This window comes from Mandrillus leucophaeus, unplaced genomic scaffold, assembly GCF_000951045.1.
Source record: "Mandrillus leucophaeus isolate KB7577 unplaced genomic scaffold, Mleu.le_1.0 Scaffold2145, whole genome shotgun sequence".
NCBI classification, from domain to species: Eukaryota; Metazoa; Chordata; class Mammalia; order Primates; family Cercopithecidae; genus Mandrillus; species Mandrillus leucophaeus.
Window position 1 is genome coordinate 36994 of NW_012102194.1, and position 13455 is coordinate 50448.

The 13455-nt window shown below is 39.7% G+C and overlaps 1 protein-coding gene across 2 annotated transcripts in view; it reads left to right on the forward strand.

Moving 5' to 3' along the window:
• BEND2 (BEN domain containing 2) overlaps positions 1–13455 on the forward strand; it is a 53899-nt gene that overhangs the window by 23233 nt on the left and 17211 nt on the right. Inside the window, exons 7-8 of one of the 2 annotated variants that reach the window (XM_011980559.1) lie at positions 269–415; positions 4585–4692. In XM_011980559.1, the coding sequence (XP_011835949.1) occupies positions 269–415; positions 4585–4692 (255 nt within the window). The remainder of the gene's footprint in view (positions 1–268; positions 416–4584; positions 4693–13455) is intronic. The other variant, XM_011980560.1, reaches the window with a different exon arrangement.

The window sequence follows — 13455 nt, forward strand, 5'->3', positions numbered from 1 at the left end:
TTTTTTTTGTAGAGATGGGGTCTCATGTTATCCAGGCTGGTCTTGAACTTCTGGGCTCAGGCAATCCATTTGTCTCTGCCTCCCAAAGTTTTGGGATTGTAGGTGTGAGACACTGCACCAGGCCTGGAGATTTCATATGGATAAGTCGGTTAGGGACAGATTCTTTTAGTTTTCTTTTGTTTGAGAAATGTCTTTACCTTTTTTCCAGAAGGATAGTTTTGCCTCATGTAGAATTTATGATTGAGCATTCTGTTTTTTTTTTCAGTAGCTGAGAAAATTATACTTATTGAAATGCCAGGAACAACAGAAACCAACATGGAAAATAACTCTCAGACAGTGTATTACCCATCTTTATTGGGAAATATGAGTGTCCCAAATCCAGCGTCTTCAAATCTTCCCGTCACTTCTAATTTTGGTGAGTTTGAAATAATGGATATCACAAGCAGCCCTCTCATCTAGATTCATCAACATTCTTAATATTAATTCTTAGTGATAGCTTTTTACAAATTAAACTTTTCATATTGAGATAGTTCAGAAATCATACACAGGTATAAGAAATAAGACGGAAAAATCCTGACTACCCTTTACCTAATTTCCCCCAATAATTACATTTAGCAAAAATACAACAGAAATATTACAACCCAGGATATTCACATTTATACAAGCCACAGATCTTATAGAGATGTCCCATTTTACTTGTATTTATTTGTGTGTGTGTGTGTTTAGTACTATGCAGCTTTATTCCACAAGTAGGTTTGTGTGCCCACCACCACAGTCAAGGTAGAGATCATTTCCATCAGCACGAGGCGCTGTTGTGTTGCCTTTGATAACCACACCAACTCTCTCAGGTCACCCTTCCGTAACACCTCATGACCCATTTCTAACACCTGGCTTCCACTGATCTGTTCTCTACCGCTATAATTTTGTCTCTTTCAATTGTTATATAAGTGGAATCATATTTGGAATTGGATTTTTTTCACTCAGCTTAATTTCCTAGAGACTCGTCCAGGTTGTTTTTTCTATTAATAGTTTATTCCTATTGCTGAATAGTATTGCATGTCTGGATATACTATGTTTTGTTCAACCATTCACCTGCTGAGGGACGTCTGGTGGGTTTTTTGTGTTTTTATTTTATTTTTATTTTTTGTCTACTGGGTGTAAAGCTTCTATGAATCTTCATGTACACATTTTTGTATAAATGTAAGTTTTCATTTCTCAGTAGTTCCTTTCTTTCTATTGATGAATAGTTCCTTCTTTTCCATGGTACAGATAGGAACAGTTTTTTTTTTTTTTTTTAAACCATTCACCTATTGAAAGACATCTGGTTTTTTCTTTCAATTTTTGGATATTACAAGTAAAGCCACTTTGAACATTCATGTACTGTGTACTGGTTTTTGGGTGAATATAAGTTTTCATTTCTCTGTCATGAATACCAAGAGAACAATTGCTGAGTCGTATGGTACTAGCATGTTTAGTTTTATAAGAAACTGCCAAATAGTTTCCCAGAGAGGCTGTACTATTGTTTATTTCCAACAGCAATGTATGAGTGATCCAGTTTCTCCATATCTGTATTTCTGATCTTTCCATCATTCTTTCTTCTTTCCGGATACTCCAAGATTTCTTCTCTTGTAGTATCTTTTCTGTTTGAAGGTTTTCCTATAGCCATTTTTAAAGGGTAAATCTGCGAGGGACAAATTCCTTTAATTTTCCATTTTGTGAGAATGTTTTTATTTTCCCTTCTTTCCTGAAGGACAATTTCACCCAGTATAAAATTCATAGTTGAGAGTTCTTTTCTTTCAGTACTTGAAAAAGTTATAGAAATGCCAGAAACAGCAGGAACTAACGTAAAAAACAATACTCAGACAGAGAATTACCCAACTTCATCAGGAAGGGGCCATAGCCAAGGTAACGCCTCTTTATCGCTCTCCATTCCTCCCAAGTTTGGTGAATTTGAAATTATACATGTTATTAGTAGCACTGTTTAATCTACATCCATCAAAGTCCTTAATGTAAAACTAGCGGTAGATTTTTTTAAACTAAACTTTTAATTTTGTGGTCATTTAAGATATACAGGTAGTTGTGAGAAACAATGCAGAGAAATACCCCTTCCACTTTACCTATTCCTCCCAACAATAACATCTTGCAAAACTGTAACAGAACATCACAACCAGAATATTGACATTGATATTATCCACACATCTTATTGAGATCTCCCACTTAATTGTGTTAAATTGTTTGCGTGCATTTAGTTCTACCCAGTTTTGTCACGAGTAGGTTTGATTCCCACTGCCATGATCAAGATACACATTTCCATGATTACCAAGATGCCTCATTTTACTCTTTCTTTTTTCTTTTCTTTTCTTTTCTCTTTTCTTTTCTTTTCTTTTCTTTTGAGACAGAGTCTCAAAAATCTCCATCTGTCGCCCAGGCTGGAGTGCAGTGGTGCAGTCTCAGCTCACTGCAACCTCCACCTCCTGGGTTCAAGCGATTCTCGTGCCTCAGCCTCCCAAGTTCCTGGGATTACAGGCATGTGCCACCACGCCAAGGTAATTTTTGTATTTTTTGGTAGAGACGAGGTTTCACTGTGTTGGCCAGGCTGGTCTTGAACTCCTGGCCTCAAGTGATCTGCCTGCTTCGGCCTCCCAAAGTGCTGGGATTACAGGCATGAACCACTGCACCCAACTCTGGCTTTCTTTTTTTTTTTTTATAGTTTTTGTAGAGATGGGATTTCACCGTGTTGCCCAGGCTTGCCTCCAACTCCTGGCACCAAGTGATCCACCTGCCTTGGCCTCCTAAAGTGCTGGGATTACAGGCGTGAGCTACCACGCCCGGCCCATCTTGCTCTTTTATAACCACACCTGCCTCAGTACATAATTCCCCGAATATTCATCTGACTGGCTGGATGTAAGAGTGGTCCTTAGTTTTTATTGTGGACACTATTCCATGGTATGGATGTTTCACAGTTGGCTTATTCATTCATCCATTGGAAGATATTGCGGCTGTTTCTAGTTTTTGACTATTACAAGTAAAGTTGCAATGGCCACTGATGTACAGATTTTTGTATAAACATAAGTTTTGATTTTTCTTGGATAAATGTCCAAGAGTAAAAAGGCTTGGTTGTGTAGTAATTGCATGTTTAGTTTTATAAGAAACTGCCAAATGGTGTTCCAGAGAGACTGTATCATTTTACGTTCTCTCCAATTATGTATGAATGATCCGGTTTCTCCGCATGCATATTTCCCCTGCTTTCATTGTTTTTTCTTCCTTTTTGATGCTCCAAGATTTGCTTTTTCATCATTCTTTTCTGTTTGAAGATTTTCCTTTAGCCATTCTTTAAGTGTATGTCAGCTAGTGGCAAACACTTTAGTTTTCCCTCATGTGAGAATGTCTTTATCTTCTCTATATTTGAAGGACACTTTTGCCTGATGTAGAATTCATGCTTGAAATGTATTGTCTTTCAATATTTGAAATATTTTATTTATAGAAACATTGGGAAAAGCACGAACCAGCTCAGTAAAGAGGTCTGTGAAAACAAATTACCAACCTTTATTAGAAAACAACAGTCGCCAGAATGTTTCCTCATTATTTCACAGCGTCCCTTGCAATTTCGGTGAGTTTGAAATGATACTTGCTATATGCAGCACTATTTAATCTAGATTGATTGGCATCCGTAGTGCAAGATATTGGTAGCTTTTTCTAATTAAAGTTTTTATTTTCAGAAAAATTTAGCTACACATGCAGTTATAATAAATAATACAGAGAAATCTGTGTTTCCATTACCACTTTTCCCCAAAAGTAACATCTTGCAAAACTATAAGAAATTATCACAAACAGGATGTTGACGTGATACCTTCTGCAGATATTATTGAGATGTCCCCAGTTTTACTTGTATTTATTTATGTGCATGTGTATGTATGTGTTTTAGTTCAGTTTTTATCATATGTCTAATTAGGTTCATGTATCCTCTACCACAGGCAAGCCCCCAAATGGTTCCTTCTTTTTTGTTGCTGAGTACTATTCCATGGTGTAGATATACTGTGGTTTGTTTATCTTTTCAGGTATTGAAAGACATCTAGGTTGTTTCCTGGTTTTGGCTATTAGAAGTAAAGCTGCTATAAACACTCATACACCATATAGGTTTTGTGTGAACACAAGTTTTCATTTCTCTGAGATACTGCCCAAGAGTGCAGTTGCTGGGTCCTATGGTAATGGTATGTTTAGTTTTATAAAATACTGCCAAGTTGTTTTCCAGAGTGTACAATTTTCTACCCCCACCAGCAACGTGTGAGTGACCTAGTTTCTCCATGCCCATATTTCTGCTCTTTGTGTTGTTCTTTCTTCCTTCCTGATGCTGCAAGATTCCTTCCTTAATCATATCCTTTCAGTTTGAAGATTTTCCTTTAGTTGTTCTTTAAGGGTAAGTCAGCCAGTGACCACTTTTTAAAGTTTTTCTTTGTCTAAGAATGTCTTTGTTTTTCTTTTATTCCCGAAGGATAGTTTCTCCTGATACAAAAAACATGGTTGAGATTTCTTGTCTTTCAGCACTAGAAAATGTTTTACATATTGAAATGTTGTTCAAAACAGAATCTGGCCCACAAATGAATTCTGGGACAATGAGTTACTCAACTGTAATGCAAAATAGCTGTGACCAAGATGATGCTTCAGCATCTGCCTGCCTCACTCCCAATTTTGGTGAGTTTGAAATGATATGTGTTACAAGTAGCACTCTTTAATCTGGATTGAAAGAATACAGAGAGATCTTGTGTACCTTTACCCAGTTTCCCCCAATAGTACTGTTTTACAAAAATATAGTAAAATATCACAACTAGGGTTTTGACGTTGATACAATCACCAGATCTATTCAGATGTCCTCAGCTTTTCATGTATTCATTTGTATGTGTGTGAGTACGTGTGTGTGTGTGTGTGTGTGTGAGAGAGAGAGAGAGAGAGAGTGTATCCAGTTGTCTGGAATTTTATGACATCTGCGTTCAGTCATAAATAAACCTAACTGTATCTAGTCATGATACAGAACTGTCCCATGACTTCCAGGGACTCTCTTACTGACTTTTTATAACCATATCTACTCCTTCATGTCATTCCCTCCCTGGCCTCATCTTTATCCCATACAACTACTAGTATATTCTCCCTTTTTATAATTTTGTCATTGTAAGAATGGACTGATACACCATTGGTTTGATAAATGGACTGATATACCATTTAACCTTTTGAGATTGCATTTTTCCACATAGCATAATTCCCTGGAGATTCATACAAGTTTTTGTGTATATTAGAAATTCCTTCCTTTTTATTGCTGAGTACTATTTCATGGTATGGATTTATCATGGCTTGTCACCCACTGAAGGACATCTAGATTGTTGTTTTTGGTTATTACAAGTAAAGCAGGTATGAGAACCAGAGTACAGGTTTTTGTGTGAACATAATGTTTTTCATTTTTCTGTGATAAATGCCCGAGTACAATTAACTGCTGGGTGGTATAGTAATTGCATGTATAGTGTAATAAGAAACTGTCAACGATTTCCAGAGTGGCTGTGCCATTTTACATTCCCATCAGCAGTGTATGAGTGATTCAGTTTCTCTGCATTCTTACCAGCATTTGGTATGTTTGCTTTTTATTTTTTTGAGATGGAGTCTCGCTCTGTCACCCAGGCTGGAGTGCAGTGGTGCGATCTTGGCTCACTGCAACCTCGGTCTTCTGGGTTCAAGCTATTCTCCTGCCTCAGCCTCCCGAGTAGCTGGGACTATAGGCATGTGCCACCATGCCTGGCTAATTTTTTTGTATTTTTTAAGTAGAGATGGGGTTTCACTAGCGAGGATGGTCTCGATCTCCTGACCTCATGATCTGCCCACCACTTAGCCATTCTGATAGGTATATGGTAATATTTAATTGAGGGTTTAATATGCATTGGCCTTTCGAAATGATGTACGGCTCTTCATGTGCTTATTTTCTATCTGCATATCCTCTTCTTTGAAATATCTATTCTTGTCTTACAGTAATGTTTGCTTTTATATGCTTACATTTTGAGAGTTACTTAATTGAAATGATCATACAATTTTTGTTCTTCATTCTGTTCACATGATGTATCACATTGATTGATTTGTGTATGTTGAACCATCGTTGAATCCCTGGGATTAATCCCATTTGGTCATGATGAATGATCTTTTTGAGACAGTCTCTATCACCCAGACTGGAGTGCAGTGACATGATCATGGCTCACTGCCACCTCGACACCCTCAGGCTCAAATGGTCCTCCCAACTCAGCCTCCCAAGTAGCTGGGACTACAGGGATGGACAATCATGCCTGGCTAATTTTTAAATTTTTTTTGTAGAGACAAAGTCTTGCCATATTGCCTAGGCTGGTCTCAATCTCCTGGGCTCAAGCAGTCTTCCCGCCTCGGCCTCCCAAAGTACTAGGATTGTAGGCATGAGACCCCATGGCCATCCATGAATGATTTTTTATTTTTATTTTTGAGATGGAGTCTCTTTCTGTCACCCAGGCTGGAGTGTGGTGGCACAATCTTGGCCCACTGCAACCTCTGCCTGCCGGGTTCAGGTAATTCTTCTGCCTCAGCCTCCTGAGTAACTGCGACTACAGGTGTGCGCCACCATGCCTGGCCATTTTTTTGTATTTTTAGTAGAGACGGGGTTTCACCATGCTGGCCAGGCTGGCCTCGAACTCCTGACCTCGTGATCCCCCGCCTTGGCCTCCCAAAGTGCTAGGATTACAGGCATGAGCCACTGCACCCGGCTGATCTTTTTAATGTATTGTTGAATTCCGTTTCCTAGTATTTTGTTGAGGGTTTTTGTATCAGAATTTATCAGAGATATTGGCCTGTGGTTTTCTTTTTTTGATGTGTCTTTGTCTAGCTTTGGTATCAGGGTAATACTGACCTTGTACAATGAGTTTTGAAGTATTCCTTCCTCCTCTGTTTTTGGGAATAGTTTGAGTAGGATTGGTATTAATTCTCTAAATATTTGGTAGAATTCAGCAGTGAAGCCATTGGGTCTTGAGCTTTTCTTTACTGGGAGAATTCTGTTATGGCTTCAGTCTCATTACTTGTTATTTATCTGTTCAGGTTTTGGATTTCTTCATGGTTCAAACTTGGTAGGTGTATGTGTCTAGGAATTTATACATTTCCTCTAGATTTTCCAGTTTGTTGGCATGCAGTTGCTCATGGTAGCTGCTAATAATCCCTTTGAATTTCTGCGGTATCAGTTGTAATGTCTCGTTTTAAATCTCTGGTTTTATTTATTTGAATCTTGTCTCTTTCTTAGTTAGTCTGGCTTAAAGGTTTGCCAATTTTATATGTCTTTTCAGAAAAGCAACTTTTTCTTTCATTTCATCTTTTGTATTTTCTTCATTTTAAATTCTTTTGCTTCTGCTCTGATCTTTATTATTATTTTCTTCTACTAATTATGGGCATGGTTTGCTCTTCCCTCCCTAGTTCTTTAAGATACATCATTAGGTTATTTATTTGAAGTTTTTCTTCTTTTTTGATGTAGGCACTTCTAGCTATAAATTTCTCTCTTAGTACTGCTTTTGCTCTATCCCATAGGTTTTGGTATGCTGTGTTTCCATTACCATTTGTTTCAAGATTTTTTTTTCAATTTCCCTCTTAATTTCTTCATTGACCATTCATTTACCATTGACCACTGATCATTTAAGAACATATTATTTAATTTTCTTGTATAGTTTCCTAAATTCCCCATTACTGATTTCTGGCTTTATTCCATTGTAGTCAGAGAAGATGCTTGAAATTGAATAATTTTTCAATTCTTTTGAATATTTTCAGACTTATTTTGTGACAACATATGGTCAATCCTTGAGAATGATTCATGTACTGAGGAGAAATATTATTAGGTATTTACAGAACACCTGCAGAATATACATTTAATATATCTGCGAAATGTTCATATCTATTAGATCCATTTGGTCTATAGTACAGATTAAATCTGATATTTCTTTGTTGATATTCTGTCTGAATGATCTGTCCAGTGCTGAAAGTGAGGTGTTGAAGTCTCCAGCTATTATTGTATTGTGGCCTATCTCTTTCTTTAGCTCTAATAATATTTGCTTTATATATGTGGGTGCACCAGTGTTGGGTGCATAGAGATTTACAATTGTTATATCCTTTTGCTGAATTGACCACTTAATCATTATGTAATGGTCTCCTTTGTCTCTTCTTACAGCTTTTTGTCTTGAAATCTATTTTGTTTGATATAAGTACAGGTACTCCTACTCTTTTTTGGTTTCCATTGGCATGGAATATCTTTTTCCATCCCTTTATTTTCAGCGTATCTTTACAGATGAAGTGTGCTTCTTGTACACAACAGATCATTGTTTCTTGCTTTTTTTTATCCATTCGGCCACTCTATCTTTTGATTGGAGAGTTTAGTCCATTTACATTCAATTTTTTTTATTGGTAAGTTGAGACTTTTTCCTGCCATTTTGTTATGTGTTCTCTGGTTGTTTTTTGGTCTTCTCTTCCTTCCTTCTTTCCTTCCTTCCTGTCTTCCTTTTAGTGATGGTAATTTTTTTCTGGTGGCACGATTTAATTTCTTGTTTTATTTTTTTGTGTCTCCATTGTATCTTTTTTTTTTTTCCAGACAGGGTCTTGCTCTGTTGCCCAGGCTGGAGTGCAGTGGCACGATCTTGACTCACTGTACCCTTGACTTCCCAGGCTCAAGAGATCTTCCCACCTCAGCCTCCAAAGTAGCTTGGACTACAGGCACGTGCCACCACACCCAGATAACTTTTTGTATTTCTTGTAGTGATGGGGTTTTGTCATGTTTCCCAGGCTGAACTTTTCTTGAACTCCTAGGCTCAAGTGATCCTCCCACCTCGGCCTCCCAAAGTGCTGGAATTATGGGCATGAACCACCATGCCCAGCCCCATCGTATGTTTTTTGCTTTGAGGTTACCATGAGGTTTGCAAATACTCTTATAACCCATTATTTTAAACTAATGACAACTTAACACTGATTGCATAAACCAACCAACAAGCAAAAAGAAAACTAATGAAAACTACACTTTAACTTAATTTCCCTTTTTAACTTTTTGTTTTCTCTGTATGTCTTATTGTACTGTCTATGTCTTTTTTTTTTTTTTTTTTTCCGACGGAGTTTCCCTCTTTTCACCCAGGCTGGAGTGCAGTGGGGTGATCTTGGCTCACTGCAGCCTCTGCCTCCTGGGTTCAAGCAATTCTCCTGCCCCAGCCTCCTGAGTAGCAGGGATTACTGGCACCCGCCACCATGCCCGGCTACTTGTTGTATTTTTAGTAGAGTCGGGGTTTCACCATGTTGGCCAGGCTGATCTCAAACTCCTGACTTCAGGTGATCTGCCCGCCTCGGCCTCCCAAAGTGCTGGGATTACAGGTGTCAACCACCGCACCCGGCCTCTACTGTCTATGTCTTGAAAAGTTGTTGTAATTATTATTTTTGATTGGGTCATCATTTAGTCTTTCTACTTAAGAGTATTTTACACAGCACAATTGCAGTGTTATAATACTCTGTGTGTTGTTATTACTAATAAGTTTTATACCTTCAGATAATTTATTATTGGTAATTAATGTCTTTTTCTTTCAGATTGAAGAAATCTTTTTAGCATTTCTTATAGGATAGATCTGCTGTTGATGAAATCTGTCAGCTTTTGTTTGTCTGGGAAAGTCTTTATTTCTCCGTCATGCTTGAAGGATATTTTCACCAGATGTACTATTCTAGGATAAATTTTTTTTCCTTCAGCACTTTAAATATGTCATGGAACTCTCTCCTGGCCTGTAAGATTTCCACTGAAAAGTCTGCTGCCCGTCATATTAGAGGTCTTTGTATGTTGTTTGTTTCTTTTCTCTTACTGCTTTTAGGATCTTTTTGTAATCCTTGACCTTTGAGAGTTTGATTGTTAAATATCTTGAGGTAGTCTTCTTCAGGTGAAATCTGCTTGGTATTCTATAACTTTGTACTTGGATATTCTTTCTCTAAGTTTGGAAAGTTGTCTGTTATTATTATTATTTTTGAGACAGAGTCTTGCTCTGTCACCTAGGCGGGAGTGCAGTGGTGTGATCTCAGCTCACTGCAACCTCCACTTCCCGGGTTCAAGTGATTCTCGTGCCTCAACCTCCTAAGTAGCTGGGATTAAAGGCATATGCCACCATGCCTGGCTAATTTTTTGTATTTTTAGTAGAAATGGGGCTTCATCATGTTGCCCAGGCTGGTCTTGAACTCCTGAGCTCAGGCAGTCTGCCTGCTTTGGCCTCCCAAAGTGCTAGGATTGCAGGCATGAGCCACTGCGCTTAGCAAATCTTTTTGAATAAACTTTCTACCCCGTCTTTCTCTTGATGTCCTCTTTAAGGCCAATAACTCTTAGATTTGCCTTTTTGAGGCTGTTTTCTAGATCTTGTAGACATGCTTCATTCTTTTTTCTTTTGTCTTTTTTGTATTTTCAAATAGCCTGTCTTCAAGCTCACTAATTCTTTCTTCTGCTTGATCATTTCTGCTATTGAGAGACCCTGATGCATTCTTCGGTATGTTGACCGCATTTTTCAAGTCCAGAATTTCTGCTTGATACTTTTTATTTCAATCTCTTTGTTAAATTTATCTGATAGAATTATGAATTCCTTCTTTGTGTTATCTTAAATTTCTTTGAGTTTCCTTAGAACAGCTATTTTGAATTCTGTGTTGGAAAGGTCAGATATCTCTGTTTCTCTGGGATTGGTCCCTGGTGCCTTATTTCATTCGTTTGGTGAGGCCATGTCTTCCTGGATGGAATTGATGCTTGTGGATGTTCGTCTGTCTGGGCATTGAAGAGTTAGATATTTATTGTTGTCTTTGCAGTCTGGGCTTACTTGTGCCATCCTTCTTGGAAAGGCTTTCCAGATATTCGAAGGGATTTGGGTGTTTTGATCTAAGTTTTTGGTCACTGAAGCCGTATCTGCGTCAGGGGGCACCCCAAGCCCAGTAATGCAGTGGCTCTTGAAGACTTGTAGAGATGCCGCCTTGGTGATCTTGGTTAAGATCCAGAAGAATTCTCTGGATTGCCAGGCAGAGACTCTTGTTCTTTTTTTGAGATGGAGTCTCACTCTGTTGCCCAGGCTGGAGTGCAGTGGCGCAATCTCAGCTCACTGCAATTTCCACCTCCCGGGTTCAAGCGATTCTCTTGCCTCAGTACTCCCGAGTAGCTGGGATTACAGGTGTGCATCACCATGCCCAGCTAATTTTTGTATTTTTAGTAGAGGCAGGGTTTCACCATGTTGACCAGGCTGGTCTTCAACTCCTGACCTCAGGTGATCTGCCCGCCTCAGCCTCCTAAAGTGCTGGAATTACAGGAATGAGCCACTGCGCCTGGCCTCTTCCCTTACATTCTCCCAAACAAAGGAGTCTCTCTCTGTGGTGAGCTGCCTGGAGCTGGGGGAGGGGTGACACAAACAACCCTGTGGCCAACACCACTGGGACTGTGCTGGGTCAGACCTGAAGCCAGCAGAACCCTGAGTCTTGCCCAAGGCTCGCTGTAACCACTACCTGGCTACAGTGTGTGTTTGCTCAAGACCCTCGGCCTCTACAATCAGTAGGTGGTGAAGCCAGCCAGGCTTGTGTCCTTCCCTTCAGGGCGGTGAGTTCCCCTCAGCCCTGGGCAGGTCCAGAGATGCCAATCAGAAACCGGGACCTGGAGCTGGAGACCTCAGGAATCTACCTGGTGCTCTATTCTACTGTGGCTGAGCTGGCACCCAAGCCACAAGACAAAGTCCTTCCCACTCTTCCCTCCTATTTCTACAAGCAGAGAAGTCTCTCCTTGTGGACACCACTGCCACAGGCCCACAGGGGGGTACCGCCAGGCCACCGCTGCTGTTCACTCAGCTTATGGTGAATGCTACCAGGCCTGGGACTCACTCTTCAGGGCAGTGGGCTCCCCTCTGGCCCAGGGTAGGCCCAGAAATGCCATCTAAGAGCCAAGGCCTGGAATCAGGGACCCCAAGAGCCCACTTGGTACCCTACCCCACTGTGGCTGAGCTGGGACCTAAGCTGATTTTGGATTTCTTATTAAGGTGCTTTTTTTGTGTCGATAGTTGTTAAATTTGGTGTTCTTGTGGGGAGAACAATCGGTGGAGGCTTCTATTTAGCTATCTTGCTCCCGAGCTGTGTCCTGTGTATTTTCAAATTTCCTTGGAGACTTCTCTTTGACATGTGGATTATTTAGGAGTTTGCTGTTTAATTTCCAAGTGTTTATAGATTTTTCTCTTGTCTGTTATTGATTTCTAGTTTGGTTCCACTGTGGTCAGAAAATATACTGTATATGATTTCAATTCTTTTAGATTTATTGAGGTTTTTTCCTCTGGCTCAGGATGTGGTCTGTCTTGGTGAATGTTCCATAGGCATTTGAAAAAAAAATGTGTATTCTGCTTTTATTAGATGGAATGTTCTATAATGAAAATCCTGTTGGTTGGTTGTGTGTTACTCAGGTCTTCTCTGTCCTTGCTGATGTTCTGTCTGGTTGCTCTTTTTTTTTTTTTTTTTTTTTTGAGACAGAGTCTCGCTCTGTCACTCAGGCTGGAGTGCAGTGACTTGATCTTGGCTCACTGCAACCCCTGCCTCCTGGGTTCAAGCGATTCTTGGGCCTCAGCCTCCTGAGTAACTGGAACTATAGGCATGTGCCACCATGCCTGGCTAATTTTTGTATTTTTAGTAGAGACGGGGTTTCACCATGTTGGCCAGGCTGGTCCCTGACTCCTGACCTCCAGGTGATCTGCCCATCTCAGCCTCTCAAAGTGCTGGGATTATAGGCATGAGCCCCCTGTGCCTGGCCTCTGTCTGGTTGTTCTGTCAGTTGCTGAGAGGTGTTTTGAGGTCCTCAGTATAACTGTGGGTTTGTCTGTTTTGCCTTTCTACTCTTTCAGTTTTTGCTTTATATATTTTGAGACACTTTTGATTGGTGCGAACATATTGAGGATCATTATATTTTCCTAGGGGTTAACCCTTTTATTGTTATGTAGTGTTCTTATTTGTCTCTGGTAACTTTCTTTGCTCTGAAGTCTGTTTATTTTATCTGATATCAATATAGCCACTCTGCTTTCTTTTTTTTGGATTGATATTTGCATGGTGCATTAGTCCATTTTCGTACTGCTATAAAGAAGTACCTGAGACTGGGTAATTTACGAAGAAAAGATGTTTAATTGACTCACAGTTCCACAGCCTTAACAGGAAGCATGACTGGGAGATCTCAGGAAACTTAAAGTTATGGCAGAAGGTGAAGGGGAAGCAAGCACCTTCTTCATATGGTGGCAGGAGAGAGCAAAGGGGGAAGTGCCACACACTTTTAAACCATCAGATCTCGTGAGAACTCACTCACTCTCATGAGAACAGCAAGGGGGAAATCCGCCCACATTATCCAGTCACTTCCCACCAGGCCACTCCTCCAATTTGACATGAAGTTTAGGCAGGGATACA